Source organism: Dama dama, chromosome 4 (assembly GCF_033118175.1).
Source record: "Dama dama isolate Ldn47 chromosome 4, ASM3311817v1, whole genome shotgun sequence".
Taxonomy (NCBI): domain Eukaryota; kingdom Metazoa; phylum Chordata; class Mammalia; order Artiodactyla; family Cervidae; genus Dama; species Dama dama.
This window is the reverse complement of record NC_083684.1, coordinates 49,041,974-49,060,120: the sequence shown is the minus strand read 5'-3', so window position 1 is coordinate 49,060,120 and position 18,147 is coordinate 49,041,974. Positions and strand designations below refer to the sequence as shown.

The following is an 18,147-nucleotide window of genomic DNA, read 5'->3' as shown; positions in this document are numbered from 1 at the left end:
CAGTGTAAAAGGGCCCAACCCTCCACAGCAACTCTTTACCTAGACCAGGAAGGCTCAGTATGTGGGATTAGGGCTACTCAAGGTCCTTATTCAGTGGTCAAGCCAAGTCCCAAGTTTGGGGGTAGTGGCTCCAGAGTAATCTATGTCAGAGTACCTTTTTGTGGCTGCCTCAGTGGATCAGAAACAAAGCGATAGAGCTGGGTGTATAATTTATAAAATATCCTTTATTTATTCTGTGGAACACAGTCAAGTGGGAGCTCTGAAAAAAAAAAAAACCTTTAAGATAATAGTGTTGTGACCTGGTTTTGAGCCCTATTAATCAGGACAATGGCCAACATCTCCTGCAGTGGCTTTGACAAATTCTCTCCTGCACAAGCAGAGAGGTCTGGTGGGAAACAGGGAAGTGCTGGCACAGTCAGCTGTCCAGTTGCTTATAATCAAGAATAATTTATGAAGAGCAGAAGTAACATTTATACTGCTGGCCTGTGATCAAGAGACTACTTATAATATAGTGTATCCATTCCAGGAAGTATACACATGTTTTTACTTATTGTTCATGGGGACTATCTTAGAATTTTAGCATTACTTTGGGAACACAGTATTTACAAATTTAGAAATTCCCTAGATTATATAAAATCAAACTTCCTGGTTTGACTTAATTAGTAAGGAAATAATTAAGAGTAACATCCAGTAAGGTAGTTACTCTTTTTATTTTTTTATTTTTTATTTTTTTTAAGCACAATGGTTTAATCAAAGATTGTTTGCTTGAAAATGTTAGGGGATCTCCATCAACGGGCAACTATGCTAGCTATCATACCAGAAAAATCCATAAACGCACGCGCCACTGAGCTGTTTTCACCAGACTTCCTTTTTAATAAACACTTTCTCCTCCTCTCAGATGTGAACCTCAGAAGCCAAAATGCCCATGTGCCAACTGTAGGCATGTTGCTGAGCAAAGGCTGGCAAGTCTGTCCAGCAAATTCACTGTATGGTGGGATGGCAACAGCTTTGTGGCCTCTGAGCAGCGGGCTGCACATGCCCTCCAGGCAGGGCGAGGTTGGTGGCCCCTACCAGCAGGGGAAAAGGCCCTTGCTCAGTTAGAAAAGCAGGACTTGGAGGGAAAATACAAACAGGCTCATTAAAAGTGGACGTCTTGTGAAGACGTTCCAACTCCTCCCTGTCCCTCCCCCCCAACCCCGATCTAGGGGGACCTGCAGTACTCCCTGCTGTCGCCAGCTGCATGTCCCCAGGCTGACCTGGGCCAGGGACTGCCACCTTCTCCTTACCGCTCTGTGGTGCTCTAAAGAGGACGTCAACCCTCAACCAAAAAAACCAGAGGGAAAAATCACAAACACTGAAAACCGGGATCAAAAGCTCCTCCGGACATCTTTGGTCTGCCTTCCCCCAGCTTGCACCTGGTTAGGGGCTGTGAATCAGAATTCAGAAACTGTGCTGCCCAGAGGGGACAGGTACAGCCGTGAGGAAACACCCCAAAGCAATAAATAACGCCAGCTCGGGACCCTTGTCCCTGCCCCTCCCCCAACTACTGCCGCCGGTTTTCCCTCCCTGGAACCCAAGGAATCTCATCCCCAAACCTCCCTGCTGGGCACGGAATGCTGGAATCTGGCTGCCCGCTTCGGCACAGGACGGAGCCTCAGTCTTTCGCTTTATAGCATCATTTATGGCATGAACTAGAAACATAATGTGTTTGCACAAACACACGACAATTGTACATTAGCATCTTTACAATATTAAAGGAGTCATATACAAGTCTACGGGCATCGTACAAGGGGCGGGGCCGGCCGGGACGCCCCACCCGCCCAGCAGTTCTCTGCAGTCTCTCTACCCCCTGGGGAAGAGTCATCTGGGGAGGGGAGGGGAGGGGAAGTGTGACAGGACAGGGGGTATCCATCTTTGGGCCTGTCGTCTGGGAGGCAGCAGGTCTGCGAGGACTCTCGCGGGCAGTCCTCATTGGAATCTGGGGCCAAGAACCCAAGGTCTGACTGTCTGGGCCTTACTGGCAGACTAGTGTAACCACAGTTTAATTAAAAATTCAGTATGCAGGTGAGTGTGGGAAAATCAGAGTGGGGGACGGCTTCCTGAGCTGGGGACCCAGAGGATGTTGCTGACAGATGGGCTCCTTCACCGTGGGGCCCATTCCTGAGGTAAGGATGCAGTGTGGCCTCGGTGCTGATCCCGATGGGGAGTGACTTCTCTCGGAGCCCGTGTGGGCGCACACAGATGGGAACCAAAGCCCCCGGGCATGAGCAGGTCAAGTGACACTCAAGTGTAGCCTGTGCCCCAAGTGGCAGCAAAGACAGGGTCTCGAAAGGTCCCAGAGTGGTCCCTCCCCCATGCCCGTACCACCCTCCTCCCAGTGGGCCCACCCCGTGGGGGCCGTGTTTCAGCCCCGATAGCACTGCCTTGGGGGCCCTCCATCCCTAGAGCAGGGACCAGGGGTCTCCAAGCCCCGTTCTGCAGGAACCCGGGCAGAGGGTCCCGCAGCTCTGCCACCGCCCCCCACGTGGCCGTGCCGCCGCGTCCCATTGATCTGAGCACCAGATGAAGAAGCAGGGGTCCTTGTAGGCCTCTGTGACTTGTGCACTGACAGTTACTTCCGTCTTAAATACTGTAGAAAAATAAGCCATCTCTGACGCAAGGAGACCCACTGGAGTCTGCCGCGTGGAGAAAGACGGACCGCTCCTCTGGAGTGGACCGGGGCGGCCTCTGCTGACCCCGCCTCGGCACGTGCAGAGCCTCCAGGGTGCTGTACCAGGCTGGGAGCCGAGGGGCGCAGATGACTGGCGGCGGAGTTCCCACCTCGGCAACTTTGGGTCACATCCACGGTCCTCTGGTGGGCATGCCTCCAGCATCCCACGTTCTGTTGTCATGACGCCCCGGGCCTTGGGGCTCCCCAGGCGGGCTCTGGACCCTCCGGCCCCACCCTCAGTCTCATGCCCACCGCTAAGCAGGCGTAGGCAGAACTCCCCAGCGCTGTTCCCAGGTCCCTGGGGGTGTCCCTAGGGCCAAGGGGCCTCAGGTAGACACTGAGGCAGGGCCTAGTCCAGGGGCTCCTGCTTTATTCGGACAGCAGTGGGGGTGGGCTGTGGTCGCCGCTCCTCACGGCAAAGCACATACTCGCTGAACTGGGAGGAGTCCACGCCCCCCCCGCAGGATGCGGCCACGCTGAAACCCCTCTGGAAGAGCCTCTCCAGGACCTGCCGAGGAAGAAACAGGGGTCAGCAAAGCCCAGTCGCAAGAGTCTGCTGGGCAGGTGGGCACTTGCCAGGGTGAGTTACGTTCTCCTGTTAAGATCTCGCTGACAGGGGTCTGGGCACAACCACCAGCGGGGCAGCCACAGAAGGGCCAGGGCCCCTTAACAGACAAAACCTGGATGGGTGCCATCCCGCTACCCTCGGGGGTCCACAACCTTGACTGGGCCCCTCTCTCCCAGACACATGGTCCTGGGTCCCCCTCCCTCACTGAGGCCCCAGCAACAGAGACCCCGCCCCTGGCCTCGGGGCAGCCACCTGCTTCCCTGAGCTGGGAATCCCAGATGGTTTGAGGCCTGGGGCCTGATCAGCTCAAGGGAGCTCAAGATGGAGAGGAGTTCTCTCCCGTCTCTGCAGGTCTCCGTGTCCACGTGGGTCTATGGCTCTGTGAGAGGGAGGCCCAGTCACTGTGTCTGACACCTGTGTCCTGCAGCTAACTAGCAAGTTCTGAAGGACAGCGTACAGAGTTTTCCCTACCAAGTGCGCTCTGCTCCAACCAAGCCTGAAGCAGGAGTCTGCTCTTGGGTCTGGAAGAACGGGTGGAAAATAGGCCCCAACTCCATCTGGGGCTTCCAGTCTCTTGACCCATGAGGGGAAAACCAGTCTAGAAACGCTCTGGGAAGCTGTGCCATGGGTGCTGGTGGCCCCAGGTCAGCATGATGAGGAAGGGAGGGGGCTCCAAACCGCCCCCACTCTCAGCCTCTGACCTGCTGCTCCTACTGCCTGGGTTTAATTTGAATCCAAAGTCAGACTCTGGGTGTCAAATGAAGCACACTTTGTTGAAAATACTCTAGGCCATTTTTATAGAACATCCTTTTGGAAAAAAAAAAGCACAGATCAATTTTTTTAAGTCCATCCCCCAGGCGCCATCATTTAATTATGAGCGGGACATAAATTATGCATCGACACATTGTTGCCTTTTCTGTAAGATGGCACGGGAGGGCCGCGCCGTCCCAGGGACCTGCCCCCCCCCCCCCAATCTCCCTCTGCCGCCCGCCCCAGGGCTTCGGGGGGGCAGGCGGGGAAGAGGCCGCGGCGGGCCGGCCCTCACCTGCACCGAGTTGAGCCGGCAGTAGCCGTTGAGCGGGAAGCGGATGACGTGCGTGGGGTCCTGGTTCCAACCAGCGTTGACCGAGTTGCACATGACGTCCCCGGTCTCGGGGAAGACCTCCTCGATGAGGGCCTTCTCGCCGCTGAGCGCGATCCGCTCGCCCAGGTCCGGCGTGACGCGCACCACCAGGCAGTCGCAGGCCCGGCTGCGGCGCCGCTGCTCCTGCTCCTGCTGCCAGCGCTCCAGCTCGCGCACCATGGGCTGCAGCTGGTAGTAGCGCGCCTCCTCGTACAGTAGGCTGAAGTCCTGCGGGCATGCGCATACGGTGGGGTGGGTGGGGGTCCGCCCTTCTCGCTCCAGAGCTCCGCCCCCCCGCCCCCGCCCGCTCAAAGTCCAGGGGAATTGTGCCCCCACCCCCACTCCCACCGCAAAGTGATCTGGGATGGCTGTCCCCATTGTACAGATGGGGAAAGTGAGGCTTCGGTGACAGGGTGCCCCGCCCAAAACATCTGGCCTCTATCCAAGGGCAGTGGCTGGTGTGCACCTGACCCAGATCCCAGTAAGCCCTCCCATGGGGCCCAAGCCACCGGAGCTGCTTCATGGGAAGCAGAGAGAAATTTCTAGAAAGACCTGGAGGCCAGACTAGAGGAGCCTGAGGCTGTGAGGATGGTTGGGGACCTGCTGCCTTCTCTGAGAGGACAGGCTGGGGTGGGCACAGCGCAGCCCCATCCTCCCTCCCTGGAGATGCTCACTGTCTGCAGGGAGGTGACATGGACCTGCCTGGGTTGGATTTTCAGCAGCAGCAGCATCTACAAGACCTTTTCTGAGCCTCAGTTTCCTCGTCTATATAAAATGGATGTTATTACGCAGCTCAAAGAGTGGGTGAAGCTTAAAGGACAGCAAGGTTGGTCCCTGCCTTCGCCAGCAGTGTGAGGAGGTGTCTGGGGGGCGCCCACCTCTCACGAGCAGCTCAACCTCAGGCGGGCAGGCTCCCACCGACCTCCCCTCAAGGCCCTGACATTGGTCCCCTGCCCCCATCAAACACATGTCCACCAACACCCACCCCAGCCCTGAGTAGCTGATGACCCATGACCAGACAACTCAGCTCAAGTCCCGCTGGTGAGCCTGAGGACTCCTGGGGGCAGGCAAGGACGTCCAATCCCAAAAGCTGAGCCCACACCGCTGGCCCTAAGTCCTTCCGCCTGCTGACTGACCCTAGCCTTCGGAGTCACCCCAAGCCTGCCATCAGTCAAGAACCTATCCTGCTGAGAACCACAAGAGTTCATCACAGCTTCATGCAGGGCCCCTATTCTCATCCACTAGAGATTTTAAATGATACCTGCAAACCAGCAACCCCCACATCCTTCCTCAAATCCCAGAGTACCTCCCCCAGATGCCCCACCAGTTCTTCCACACAGGTGTGGGGTGCTTCAGCCTGTTCTACCCTGGGCCTCCACACATCCACTCAGGACTCAAGCTGCAGGTCAGGGGAACCCTCAAGAGCCCCCTGACCCCCACCGCCCACACCGTGGCTTTTTCTTCTTTTCCCCAAATGTGGATCTAAATCTACCACTTTGTTCCACTTTCGCTGCCTCCACCTTCCTCCTCCCTCCACATCCTTCACACAACAGATCTGAGGGTCCTGCCCCTACACACCCTCCCTCTGCATTCAGGGTAAAAGGCAGAGAGTGCAAGGACCGGACACAATCTGTAGCCTCTTCCTGCTCTTCCCCTCCCAGTTCATACAGCCCCAGGCTGCCACTATCTAGCTCCTTACCCTTGCTTATCCTCACCCCCAAGGCCCTCACACCCTTCTGCCTTGGTTCCTCCATCATCACCCGGAGAAACACCCTTCCCTCCAAACCCACCCAGGCCAGATTCCCCGTGGTTCCCTCTCACAGTACTTCCTGCTTCCCTGCCCCTGTGGAATTTAAGTGGTTTTCTGTTCAACATCTATCATCCCATAAACTATAACCACTGTGAGGACAGGACCTATGTCTGCCTTGTCCCACTGCATTTTTAGCCTGAGTTCAGTTGCTGGCACCCAGAAACTGAATTAAATGAAGGATAAAACAGCCCTAGGACCATTGGGTCCTCTGGGTGCCGGAAGGAAGGAGGGACATTTGCTGGTTGGAGCTGGGGTAGCCCCAGCCTGGATTTTTCCTGCCTCTGGGATACCTGAGCCACCGAGGAGCCCAACCCTGGAGGCAGGACTCTCAGAACCAGGTCGGCTACTGCAGACAGGATCATTCCAGGACGGGCAGGGGGGGACTTTTGTTTAAAGTTCTGTTTGGTTTGGATCAGGGTGTTCCCTCTGCCAAGTGCCAATAAGGACCAGCTTTGGGAACCTCTAACTCCTGTAACTCCAGTACATGACGGTCCTTCAGCATACAACTGGGGTAAGCGCTTGCTGTCGCTGCTTAATTGTTGTTACACCCTGATAAATAAGCTAAAAATGTGAGAAAACAAAATTAGTTTAGAAAAACTGATTTAGCCCTCGGCTTCATCGTTTAAGTTTTTATGGTTGCCATGACAACCGCGGGTCCGCTTCTTAAGTCACAGCGTCCCCTGTGTAATGCCACCGCACAGGCTGTGCCGGGGAGCCGCCGGCTGCGGACTTACCTTGAAGTCATCAGGAAGCAGCAGTTTGGACGTCCGCAGGAAGCTCAGGACGTAGCGGAAAATCTCCCCATCCCGGTCGATGAAATAGTGTTGCTTCAAACTGTCCAGGACAATCGGCTCGGTGCCATTGAAGAGGCGGCTTATTCTGGGAGAGATGGAAAGTGGGATGCGGGATGGAAGGGCTGGTCTGCTGCCCTGCCCCCTACTCCTTAGAGCCCACCCTGCTGGATGGGTGAGCAGCACTACGTGAGTGATTCTGGGACTACACCAGGCCTGAAAAGGACGTGTGCACACACCAGCGGCAGCCAGGACACCAGTGTGGCAACCAGCACACGCAAATGCCCCACCTACACTCACAAGCCATGGCCAGAGAGAGTCACACCCAGCTCCACACCCCTGCCTGCTGACACAGGTGACAGGCCTGGAAAACTACAAGGACACACAGACGCCTCGTCGCATGCACACGAACCCTTGCCAGACAGACCCGCCCAGAAAACCCCCACCAACCATCAGATACCCCAGCCCGCAGCCACACGCCTGGTGAACACGTGTAAACCAGCCAAGACACTCCTGGGTCACACGCCTCACCCAACCTGCATGAACAAGCATTGGACACAACACACCCAGCAACAGACACAGGGTCACACGGTCTCCTCCCTCGAAGCACATGGACCATAGGCAGAACCAGACACATCCTGGCGAGGGAGATATCGATAACACGGGTCCACCAGAGACAGCTACGGATGCTCAACAAACTTACAAACGAACCACCCACGGCTTCGGCTCAGGGAACCCTAGGGGATAACAGAGGCAGACCACAGGGACAGCACATGTGGGTGCTGTCACAGGGCACAGACACCCACCGTCCAGTGTGTGCACACATACCAGTGTGGATGCACACAGAACACACACACGCACAGAAGTGTGCACACCTGCTACAGCGTGTGCACACCACTGAGGGGGGGACTGGGAGGGAGGCAGCTCCCAGCACCCCAGCCTCTGAAGGGCGGTGGTTCTGACAGAAGCATAGGACCTGAAGGATGCTCTTGGGGAGCCCCATGCCTGGCCCCCTTCACTTCCGAGCGGAGGAACCAGGCCTCCCCACTGCCCAGGGCGGCAGGCTCTGGTTTGGCTCACGTCCCCTGCAGACCCCAGACCCCAGACCCCAGTGGGGAGGGTTAGGATCCCCTGAAGAGGGGTCAAGAGCTTGACTCGGGAATAGGAGGGAGGTCGGCAGGGTCTCCCCAGGGACATGACCTCGGCAGGCAGGCCGCTCACACGTCCCCAGCTGGACTCAGCACAGCCTGGGAGAAGGGTGGCTGGATCCCAGCCCCAGACTTTCCAGCTTAGTCTGTACAAGTCGAGGCTCAACCCCCTCACTCTCTACCTGCAGCGGCAAGGACCTCCAGGAAGGCTCCCGTCTCCCTCGGCAGCCTATCCCACCCTCCACTCCAAGTCACCGCTCTCAGGCTCTGTCCCAGCACCGCCACTGTGCATCAGGGCAACGAGCTGGGTAGACGCTGGGGGTCACAGCACTCACAGTCTCTCTAGGGGCTTCCCACCAACACTGTCTGCTCTGCTGGCCTGGCACATTCAGCGGCCAGGAGGGTGAGCGACTTACCCCTTTTCACTCTGGGGACATGGCCCAGTAGGGCCGTATGCAAGTCAAGGCTGCCTCATAGATGAGTGTGAGCGGGTCAGAACCCATGGGGAGGCGTGGAGCAGCCTGAATCTGTGAAACCAGTGCTGTGGTCACCCAGATACAACTCATCTCAGAGTTCCAAAAGCCATGGAGACCTCTTGACCTGCCCAGGCCTGGTGACAGCAACACTGGGGTACACTACCCTGCTGGCAAGCTCTGTGGGCTCCCTGCCTATTCTAAGCATTAAACACCCCCAGACCTAACCTCAGCAGAGCATGGGCAGCCAGATAGCAGAGTGAAGGCCACCCAGCATGCCTGGAGACAGAGGGGACGGAGTGCAGCTGTCAGGCGCCATGGACAGTCATCAGTAGACTGCAGAGGGCCCCCATGTGGCGCCAGCAGGAAGACGAAAGAGCCACACCTGCAGGTCAGCCTCCCCACGGAACTTTCTCCAGCCTTCCTGGTTGAGCTCAAGCGTTCTGTGCAGCAAGCAACATTTCCAGGCCCTCAGTGTTGCAAACCCCTCAGACCATCCTGGTGATCTAGAGGACTCCCAGTCCACCACATTCCAGGGCTGCCTGGGTTCTAGGTCGTCTTAAGGGTCCGAGGCTAGAAGGCTCTCAGTCTGTCTTATCTTGGGACTGGCTGGTTCTAGGTCTTTCCATGGTTCAGCGTCTCTTCCCAGCCTAAGGCCTCTCACACCCTCAGGGTCTGAAGCTATCAAAGAGGTGTGCGGCTTGAGGGAAGGTTAGGGCAGTCACCTCAAAGGCACCCACTGACACTTGTGAGGTCTTAAAGAGTCTGTTCCTACCCCGGGCCACCCTCCTAGGGAGGCTGTAAGTTTGGGATACTGACTTCAGAAGGTGTATAAGGAATAAGCTGGCCAGTTCTGACCCCAGCTGATAGGGGTCACCTTCTTATTCTTCTTTTGTTTTTTTTTACGTTTTGGCTCTATTTCCTGGATGTTTCGGGGGTTTTATTACTTCCTAGGTTCTTGGATATGGATGCCAGCACGGGGCTGTGATGCAGGAGCTAAGTGATGTCCAGCAAGCATGGAGGCAGACTCAGGAGTCCACTCCCAGTCCCAAGCAGCTAGGCTGGGTGGGTTCCAGGCAAGGACCGATGGCCATCCTGGGCTGACCAGCACCTATGGGAGCTCCCTGCTATGCAGTCGCCCTGACCAACCAAGAACGAGAGCCCAGGCCTAGCTCTGTGGACACAGGGTCCAAAGGGGTGAAGGCACAAGCCCCCTTATCTCACAGCATTGCCCAGGGTGAGACTTGATGTCCAGAATGAGCCCCCTCCCCTGATGACCTTAACACAATCCTCTATTTCCAGGTGACTTACACCTCAGTGACCCTGGGTGAGCCATTGATCATTCTTTCCAGAATTAGTGAAAAACTGTTTTGTTTTGCTTAAATTTTAATATTCACTCAAAGAAGGGAGAGAGAGATCTGAAGGGCTCCAGCCAGCACAGCTGCCCAATGCACATGTCAGGCCTGGCTTGACCCACTGTCCTGACTATCCTACAAGTCATACCACCTCCATGGCCTCTAGGCCAGAGCTTCCGTCTCAGGAGCAGCTCTCCTGCGAGCCTGGCCAGGCAGAACCATCCAGGCAGAGCAGCAGATTTATCCTGAGATCCAGCCCCGGGGGAAGAATGCAGACCACCACCCCCTCTGGGCCCATCCTGGTGGCCTGAGGGTCCCACAGGTCATGGGGCCACTGAGGCAGCCTGGCCAGGGGGCCTGCCCCAAAGCAGGATGCGGGGCGGGGTGGTGGGGTGAGGAGGAGGGCTGGGAGGGGAGGACGACCCCCGCCCGCCAAGCTCCAGGCAGCAGCCGGGAGGCAGAATGAGGAGGCTGGTCCTCCCAGGCCTGGGCCGTGATTACTCCAGAAAGGCAAGTGTCTAATTTCAAGAAACACTCTTCAGAGAGGTGGTGGGCAAGGGTTTTATGCATGTCACTCGCAAATGTCGTCAGCTGATTAAGGGATGGTCTATCTCAAACAACTCGTGGATGCCGCAGAAGGCAAAATTGAAATGAAATAAGCAGAATCCATCTCCCATCCTAGACAGGGCCCTGCCGGTGAGCGCCAGGCCAACACAGCCGACGTGGCCTCCTGGCTGCTGCCCCCATGGTCCCCAGGTTCACAAGTGCCCCAGGCCTAGCCTCTGTCTGTGAAGGGAGAGAGCTCCAACCACACCTGCACCCCACACCCCAAATTCTGAACCAGACGCTGCATCGGCCTCCAGCCGTCCGCCTCCAGGGCGCCCCCCTGGCCTCCAGTGTGCTCTATGCAGCCACCTCCACACGCTGTTAATCCTTCCTCCATAAGCAACCACACCAGCGACAAGGCGGCTAGATCAGAAAGCTTCCCAGAGACATCCCTCGGCGTCTGGGGGATTAATTAACTCCTCTTTTTATTTTAAATGTCTAAAACAGAGGTGATGCCCACAGGCGTGGCCCTCCTGCTGCCATCCCTTGGCAGTACCACCTTGCGGGACCCGGAGCAGACGGTCCCGGGCTCAGCCAGCAGCACACAGCATCACCTCCCGGAGCTGCTCAGAGACCCATCCCACCTCTGGTCAGCCCTGCTGTTACATGCCAACGGGGAAACCTAGGAGAGAAATGCCCAACAGGCAAGAGCAGGGCAGTCAGCAGTGCCCGGAGCTTCCCACAGGCTCAGGAGTTAGGGGCTCCAGGGAGCTGGGCAGAGGGTAAAGCTCCCTGGCCAGAGATTTCGTCTGCTGATGGCGGTATGTGGCTCATGCTTGTCCACAGCTGTGGATATCCCCCGACACCCTGGAATTCTTAGCCAGTCACTGCCACCCACCCCCTCCCAACTCCAAAGGAGCCTGCTGCTAGCCCTAAGGGTCCAGCAGTGGCCACTCAAACAAAGATGACAAATCGCAGCCATGCCCCGCCCCTATCCTTGCACTTACGCACTATCCCAGTCATTAAGACTTGGAAAGAGGATGAACTCCTTCTCCCCCAAATGACCCCAAGAAGTACACAGCATGGCTCACAACCCGTCTCCTGCAAAGGCCAGGCGTGAGTCGCACACAAGAGGAACCTGAAGGAACATGAGGTTTTCCAGCCAGCTGCTGGCCAGCTTCGGGTGGGGCTGGCTCTGAAAAGTGGCCTCTGCCAGTGGGTCAGGAGCTCCACCAGTGCCACCAGCTCAGGGTCACAAGTCCCTGTGCTGAGCAGCCGTGGGCAGGCGGGTCTGAGGGCAGGGGACCCTGGGGAGCCCTGCGTGTCGGCTGGCAGCAGGCTTCACATGCTGCCTACGGCCACTGCACGCCCCGGTGCCGTGGGGGGCTCGGCTCTTACCTGGAGTCTGGGTACTTGGTGAGTGTGGCCAGGCTGCTGGTGTACATGTGGCCGCCCACGTCGATGTGCACAGGCGCATTGGACTTCGTGAGCTGGGCTGGCAGCGGGATCCCCTGGGCGGCCAGGGGAGACACAGGCGACCGGGTAAGAGACAACCGAGACATGCTTCCTCCCTCCTGGAGATGGAAATAAGGCACAAGACAAGGGTTTCTCCACGACAGAGCTAGGCACTCCCTTGATTGCCAATGTGATCACAGATCTAATCAGATCACTTCTGCTTGTGCCTGATCACATATTCGCCTGACAAATTATGGCCACCACTGTAATTAAGTGTATTTGCATCATTTTCTTCAAAGTACCAGAGGGGGAAAAAAAAGAAAGATGCTTATTAGCAATAAGAAATCAAGAAAAAAAAAATTTTTTTTTCAAGGTGTCAGCCTCCAGGGGCATAAAACAAACTGCAAAATTCTAATTAAAGGTCGCAGGCTTATGTGTTAGATGTGAAATATCCCCTGACAAACGAATCACCAATTTGTGAATTGGGATTCAGGGGTTTTTGCAAGTTTGTCTCAGTAACGAGACACCTCTAAATTAGTGACTTCCTCAGCACCTAAGGCGTTGAGTTTTATACATGTAGTAAATTTCACATCAAATTAAGAGCATTTTTGTTTCGAGAAAATACATAATCATACAGCCAGTCAACAGCCATCTCTTGAGCACTACGGTTGTGGCTGCGGGGAAGGGCAGCCAGTGAGCAGGTGCTCAGGAAGAGGGCATAAAGGGGGCGACCAGCCCCTGACCCAGCCCACCCTGCCAGCTCTCACCGCCGTGCCGGTGCTGCCGTGGGCGTGAAGCGAGGACCCGCTCGGCCGCTCCTTGCGGTGAGGCATCTAGGCTTCCATCGCTGCCCAGAACATCTGTGGGGAGCACCGACACGACCAAACACGACTTACTCCTCAGTGGTCCTGGGTGCCGCGTCTCCCAGTCAAAGATGCTTATAATCATCCTCTCTGAACATGCTTCCAAAGACCCCATGCCCTACCACACAGACAGCAACTAGCCTGTCCCCACACCCCAAGGCAAGCCTCTGGGCCATAGGAGATTACTTATACACACATGCACACACACACATTCACTCACACACGTGTTCTCAGGGCAGCTCCATGTCTGCTAATTCAGCTAATGACAGTACTGAAACATGCTCACCATTATTGCCCCCAAAATGTTTCAGAACAAATCCGATTTGCTTGGTATTTTGGTTTCGAGCCACGTTACCAAGCGTGTCTCCTCTTGCTTCAGAGAGCACCCTTGGAACCACAGTTCAGAGAGGCTGGGGAATCCCACCACCTCTTTAAATACCGTCTCTGCAGTGTTAGCATGCAGTCTGAGACTGGCTGGACCCAGAGAAGCCTCTTCCAGCAGAAGCCAGGGAAGAGCAAGAGTCACCGAGGAAGCCACCGCTCCCCGTGTGGCTCCTTAGAGAGGAAAACTTGTCTTTGTTTGCCCAGCCTGCACCTCTGCAGCTTCTCCCCAGGCCCCCAGAAAGGTCTTGTCTGTGCCTAATATATTCCAGATCCCCTCGGGATCAAGCCCCAAGGCATTATAGAGATGGCCAGAAGGAGACAGCAGCTCAGCTAATGAACCCTCCTGCCTCTCCCCATAGTCACTCAGTGACTCTGCTCTGTGCCCCAGCCACCTGAAATGAGATTGTCCCACAGTCTCCAGAAGCTGCCTGAAGACACTCTGCAGACCCTACGCAGGAGGGCTGCAGAAGAGAGGTTTTAAGCAGACCTTCCACTGACCTGGGGCTGGGGAAGGTGGACACAGGGAATATCATCCCCTCCCTCCCCCACTGGCTTCCCCACACCTAAAGCTGTACTATCTCTTGCAGGTTTAACCCCATCCTCCCTCAAGGATTGACTTTGTGCCTTGAAATTCAATACCCAGTTTTCATACATAGACCAAGGTCGAATGAGAATCAAAGCCTGCAAATTTCAGTCAGGTCACTCTCCTAGGATTTGTTCTGCCCTCCTGTCCTGGCAAGTTCTCTGACAGGAAATGGGGGTGGGGGTTGCCATTAGCAGACAGTGGTGTTTAATTTACAGCAGTCCAGGGTCGGCTGCTTTTGGCATTCCTGAGTTCCCTCAAGTTTCAAAAAAGAAAACCAGGTCACTTATCTCAAGTTCTGAGAAACCAAAACACATCTCAGGAATGGGTTCTCTTGCCCTGGGAGGCTCTGCTGGGAGGAGGAGTCAGAAGGAAAGCCTCACTGAGGATAAACTGTGCTGGGAGGAATCCCAATGGAAATGCTATCAAAGTGGCCAGCACAACGTTTGCCCTACTACCAGGACACTGCTCGGAAGTGACATTTAACACCAAGTACCCATCAAAAAGCTGCTCCATCCTGTTCTCACCCGGCCTCTTCTCCATCGAAAGCACAACCTGATGTTCATGGCAAACCAGACACTCACCATTGGAAGCCCCAGGCTGTACGCCTTGACGCGAACCTCCACTGCTCCCTCCGACAAACGCATCTGTGCTGGACAAGGACCCTTTCCCCGACACCACTGCTGAGGTCAGAAGCACAAAGTGGGTGCAGGAAGAGACACAAGTTCATTCCGCCAGCACCCGCATCAAACCCACAACCCAGCCAGCCCCAGCGCGCCACGGCCCTCCCGAGGTCGGCCAAGACCGCCTGTTGCAGGGGCCTCGGCGGTACCGGGCTCCACGGCCCGGCCGGTTTCCAAACTGGAGGGGTATGGACCCGCTTCTCCGAGCAGAGGCGGGAGCCCCGGGTCCCACGCCCGCCCGCTGCCAAGCCCCGCCCGCCAGAGCAGAGGGAAGCGAGCAGAATGCCACGCTCATTTACACACAAAATGATTTTGTGCCCCATTGTGCTCGCAGTTGTTCAGCTCTCTGGGGGTGATTAAACTGGCTGAGCTGCGGCAGCTTGAGACGATTTCACTAAATCGCTTCTTCGTGAAGTCGCTTCTTTGCTAAGCTGTTATTTTAACCATAAAAGGTAAACAGAAGGCGCCTGAAGAACTCCCTTCAGCTCTGCGCCCAGGGCGCCAGCCCCGGGGCCAGAGAGCCGGGGGCCTGCCGAGTTGTCCAGGAGATGGGCCAGAAGGGAGGCAGGCGGGCCACCTGGCGCGCGCCTGCCCCGCCGCGGAGCCCGCCGGCCGGTGTGAACTTCGGGGCGGCCGGAGCCGGCTGGGCCCAGGCCGGCGGCGCCGCGGGGCTGGGGTGGCCGCGGAACCCAAACCGCCTGGCAGGACCGGGAGGGTGTGCAGCAGGGGCGGGGCGGAAGACGAAGTTAAATCAAGAGGCAGACACTTAGAGACCACAGATGGGAAGCTCGCCTAATTAAGGACGTAAAAGCGCTTTTGTTCTCAAAGTTTATTGTTGCCGGGATTTAAAAAAAAAATTAATTGAAACTAATGCTGTTATTCACTCGTGCAGTTAAATTCCTCCATGCACATTTGAGACACGGAGTGAAAACTTGAAGCTTATCTTTTTGCAGTCGGGGCTGGGGGGCAACAGGAGGACGGAAACGCGCTCCAGCTACGAGGGAGGGGGGAGGCATTTGCGAGTGTGAGCGGTGCCCGCGTCCAGGTCAGGGGCTACCGCCGGAGAGCTGGAATCCCGAAGCGGCGATCGCGTCTACGCGCGGCCCGCCTGGGGGCTCCAGACCCCGCGCGCTTGGAACGACCACCAGCGCGTCAGCCCCTCCCGCTCCGTTTCGGACTCGCGGGTGGGCGTCAGAGGACGCACGTCCGTCCCGTTGGAGACTTTTCCTCGCTCTGATTTGGACACCAAGCCGGGCCCAGTCAGCCCGAAGCCCCGGCTGCGTGAGCCGGGATCTGACCCCGGAAACTCGCCAGCCCTGCAGGGCGCTCGGCCCTGCACCGAGGCCCGAGTGCCGGGACCTGAGGAAACCCCCACCCCACGCCACCCAACCCGGCGCCACCCTACCCCGCGCGGCAGGAAGCTCGCTGACCGCCCGCGAGGGGAGGGTCCACCCGGGGCGAGGGCCGGCCCACGTGGGCAATCCCCCCCTCCCGCGCCAGGCCTTTGTGCTGGGTGCCCCCTCGCCGTCAGCCCCCGCCGCCCTGCACCCGGACAAAGCAGCCGCCCCCGCCCAGGTCCGAATCCCGGCCGGGCGACTTTCCGGGTATCACAATCACTTCGGGGACAGGGGTGCGCGTCGCTGAGCGGTGGCCGCCCGCGCGGTGCTTACCTCGGAGCCGGAGCGGCGGATCGGGCTCGGGCGCAGCCCCCGCCCCCCGCAGCCGCCGGTCTTGGGAGCCGGGCTCAGCCTCGCAGCCTGTGCTCGCTGCGCGGGTCGCTCCGGTCTCGTCCTGGAGTTACTTTCTCTCTCGCCCCCAACCCTCCCCCCACCCACCCCTCCCGCCCCGGCCCCCGCTTCGCGCGGCCCCTCGCGGCGCGGCGCGCCGGGGCCTCCCCTCCCCGCCCTCCCCTCGCCTCCTCCCCTTCTCGCGGCCGCCGCCGCCTTCTCTTCGCGCCGCTCTCCGGCTGCCCTCCCGCCGCTCCCACCTCGTTTCCTCCCTCCTCTCTTCTCCAGCGGCCTTCTCCGATTGCTGGCGAGAAAACCAGCCCCCCACCGTAGCCCGTAGCCCGCGCCCCGTCTCGGCCGAGCCCGGACGCAAAGGGCAGCGATCCGGCTCCAAATTAACCCGGCGCGGCGAGCGCGAGCGGGAGCGCGCGGCGACTCCTGGCTCGGGGCTCGGCTGTGCCGCGGGGCAGAGGATTAGAGTCGCAATTAGCTCCGCGCGCCCGCGCCTGCCGCGCTCGGCGACAAAAATGCGCCGTTTCCCTTCCTTCGGCCGGGCGAGCACCACCCGCCTCCCCCGGAGCCCGCGCCTTCCCGCCGGGGCCTCCGCCAGGACCCTCCCGGGAGCGGTGCGCCCAGCCCCCCGCCCCCCGCCGGCCAGCCACGCGGCGCCCAGGCCTCCTCCGGGCTCGGGAGGGGGCGGGGGAGAAGCTGATTTTAATCATTGTCATTTCATCTGATGTAATATTTCCCCGGGCGCTTTCAGCTGGGCATAAATTTTCGGCTCCCAAATAAGTAACACAGGGCACGTTTCTCACATTTCTTGACTCCTCGGTTACAAAGAGGAGAGCAGCCGCCGCCGCGGCGCCCGGGGGTAGGGGCGGGACTTGGGAAGAAAGTAGGCTGCGAGCCGGCCGGGGCAGGAGAGGAGCGGGGGGCCGGGGCCACCCCTCCCCCTCCCCGGCCGTCCTCCCCGGGTCCCGGCCCCGACTGCCCCTCTACCGGGGCGCCGCGCCGCGCGTGACGTCTGCGGACGCGCGGTCTGCCACCGCCGGGGAGGGGAGCACGGGGGCCGCCCGGCCGGCCGCCCGCGGCCAGACGCGCCATTTCCTTTCCGCGCGCGGCGCGATGGAGACGTCTACCGCCAAGACTCCTCGCGGCACCGAGGCCTGCGCTCCGGGCGTCCCCTCGGTCCCCGGGTCGGCTGCCCCTTCCTCCTTCTCTCCTACCTTCTCCTCCTCCCCTTCCTCTTTCTCCTGTTTCCCTTGCGCCCCGTCCGTCCCCCCCGCCCCCCCTTCTCCTCCTGGACCGTTTCCCGGCTCCTAGGAAACGGAGCGCGGAGCCTCCGGCGCAGTGCGCCCCGCCTGCACTGCGCCCCCGTCCGGCTCTCCCGGGACGCCCGGGCCAGAGCCAGGCTCGAGCTGGAGGACCGGTGCGCTCCGGCCGGGAGCGGCGCTGGGGCCCCCACCCCGAGCTCCAGCCGGATCTGGACGCCCTCTAGCGGCCTCACTCACTGGGGGCGCTCGGGGCGTCTCGGAACCCGGGCGGGGAAGGTGGTGGGAGGAGGACCCGGCCGGGGCCTGCTTGCGTTGACCAGGGGACCTCGCGCGTGGAAAGAGCCCCTGTAACTTCTCCACGAGGGAATATACAGAAACTTCCCTCCAAGGGAAGGTTTTATTTATTTATTTTAGAGCTCGAACTACAAGAGAAGGGGGAAATTTTCTCATTAAAGTTACATCCCTGCAGTTAGTTCAATTACTTGATATATGCAGAAGATGTTGTAAATTTATAGATTTAAATAGCTTACAAAGATGCCGCAGGCCCCATCAGTTAATTTCCTTAATTTATGGATTTTTAGCTGCTCCTAGAACAGAAAGGGGCCGTGGAAGTAGGTCAGGGATCTGCGCAGCGGCTGCAGCACGGCCCAGGGG

The 18,147-nt window shown here is 58.2% G+C and overlaps 1 protein-coding gene across 5 annotated transcripts; it reads right to left on the bottom strand.

The window, feature by feature from the left end:
* Nucleotides 1–540: 540 nt before the first annotated feature.
* KCTD15 (potassium channel tetramerization domain containing 15) lies at nucleotides 541–16,816 on the bottom strand. 5 transcript variants are annotated; one of them, XM_061138968.1, is made up of 7 exons: nucleotides 16,480–16,816; nucleotides 14,394–14,489; nucleotides 12,747–12,839; nucleotides 11,923–12,098; nucleotides 6,946–7,090; nucleotides 4,324–4,629; nucleotides 541–3,218 (listed from the first exon to the last, which is right to left on the bottom strand). In XM_061138968.1, the coding sequence occupies exons 3-7, from the start codon at nucleotides 12,810–12,812 to the stop codon at nucleotides 3,060–3,062; spliced, it is 852 nt and encodes a 283-aa protein (XP_060994951.1). In that variant the 5' UTR covers nucleotides 12,813–12,839; nucleotides 14,394–14,489; nucleotides 16,480–16,816; the 3' UTR covers nucleotides 541–3,059. The 5 variants fall into 5 exon arrangements, with proteins under 5 accessions (XP_060994951.1, XP_060994948.1, XP_060994949.1 ...); XM_061138965.1 differs by lacking the exon at nucleotides 16,480–16,816 and adding an exon at nucleotides 16,163–16,291 and having other exon boundaries at nucleotides 14,394–14,492; XM_061138966.1 differs by lacking the exon at nucleotides 16,480–16,816 and adding an exon at nucleotides 16,163–16,291.
* Nucleotides 16,817–18,147: the final 1,331 nt, after the last annotated feature.

Excerpts from the sequence above, each read along its gene's own strand:
- KCTD15 (XM_061138968.1), bottom strand. The coding sequence starts at position 12,812 with ATGCCTCACCGCAAGGAGCGGCCGAGCGGGTCCTCGCTTCACGCCCAC. Across the intron at positions 7,091-11,922 it reads ACCAAGTACCCAGACTCCAG|AATAAGCCGCCTCTTCAATG; the intron begins GTAAGAGCCGAG and ends CATCTCTCCCAG. Across the intron at positions 4,630-6,945 it reads TGCTTCCTGATGACTTCAAG|GACTTCAGCCTACTGTACGA; the intron begins GTAAGTCCGCAG and ends GCATGCCCGCAG.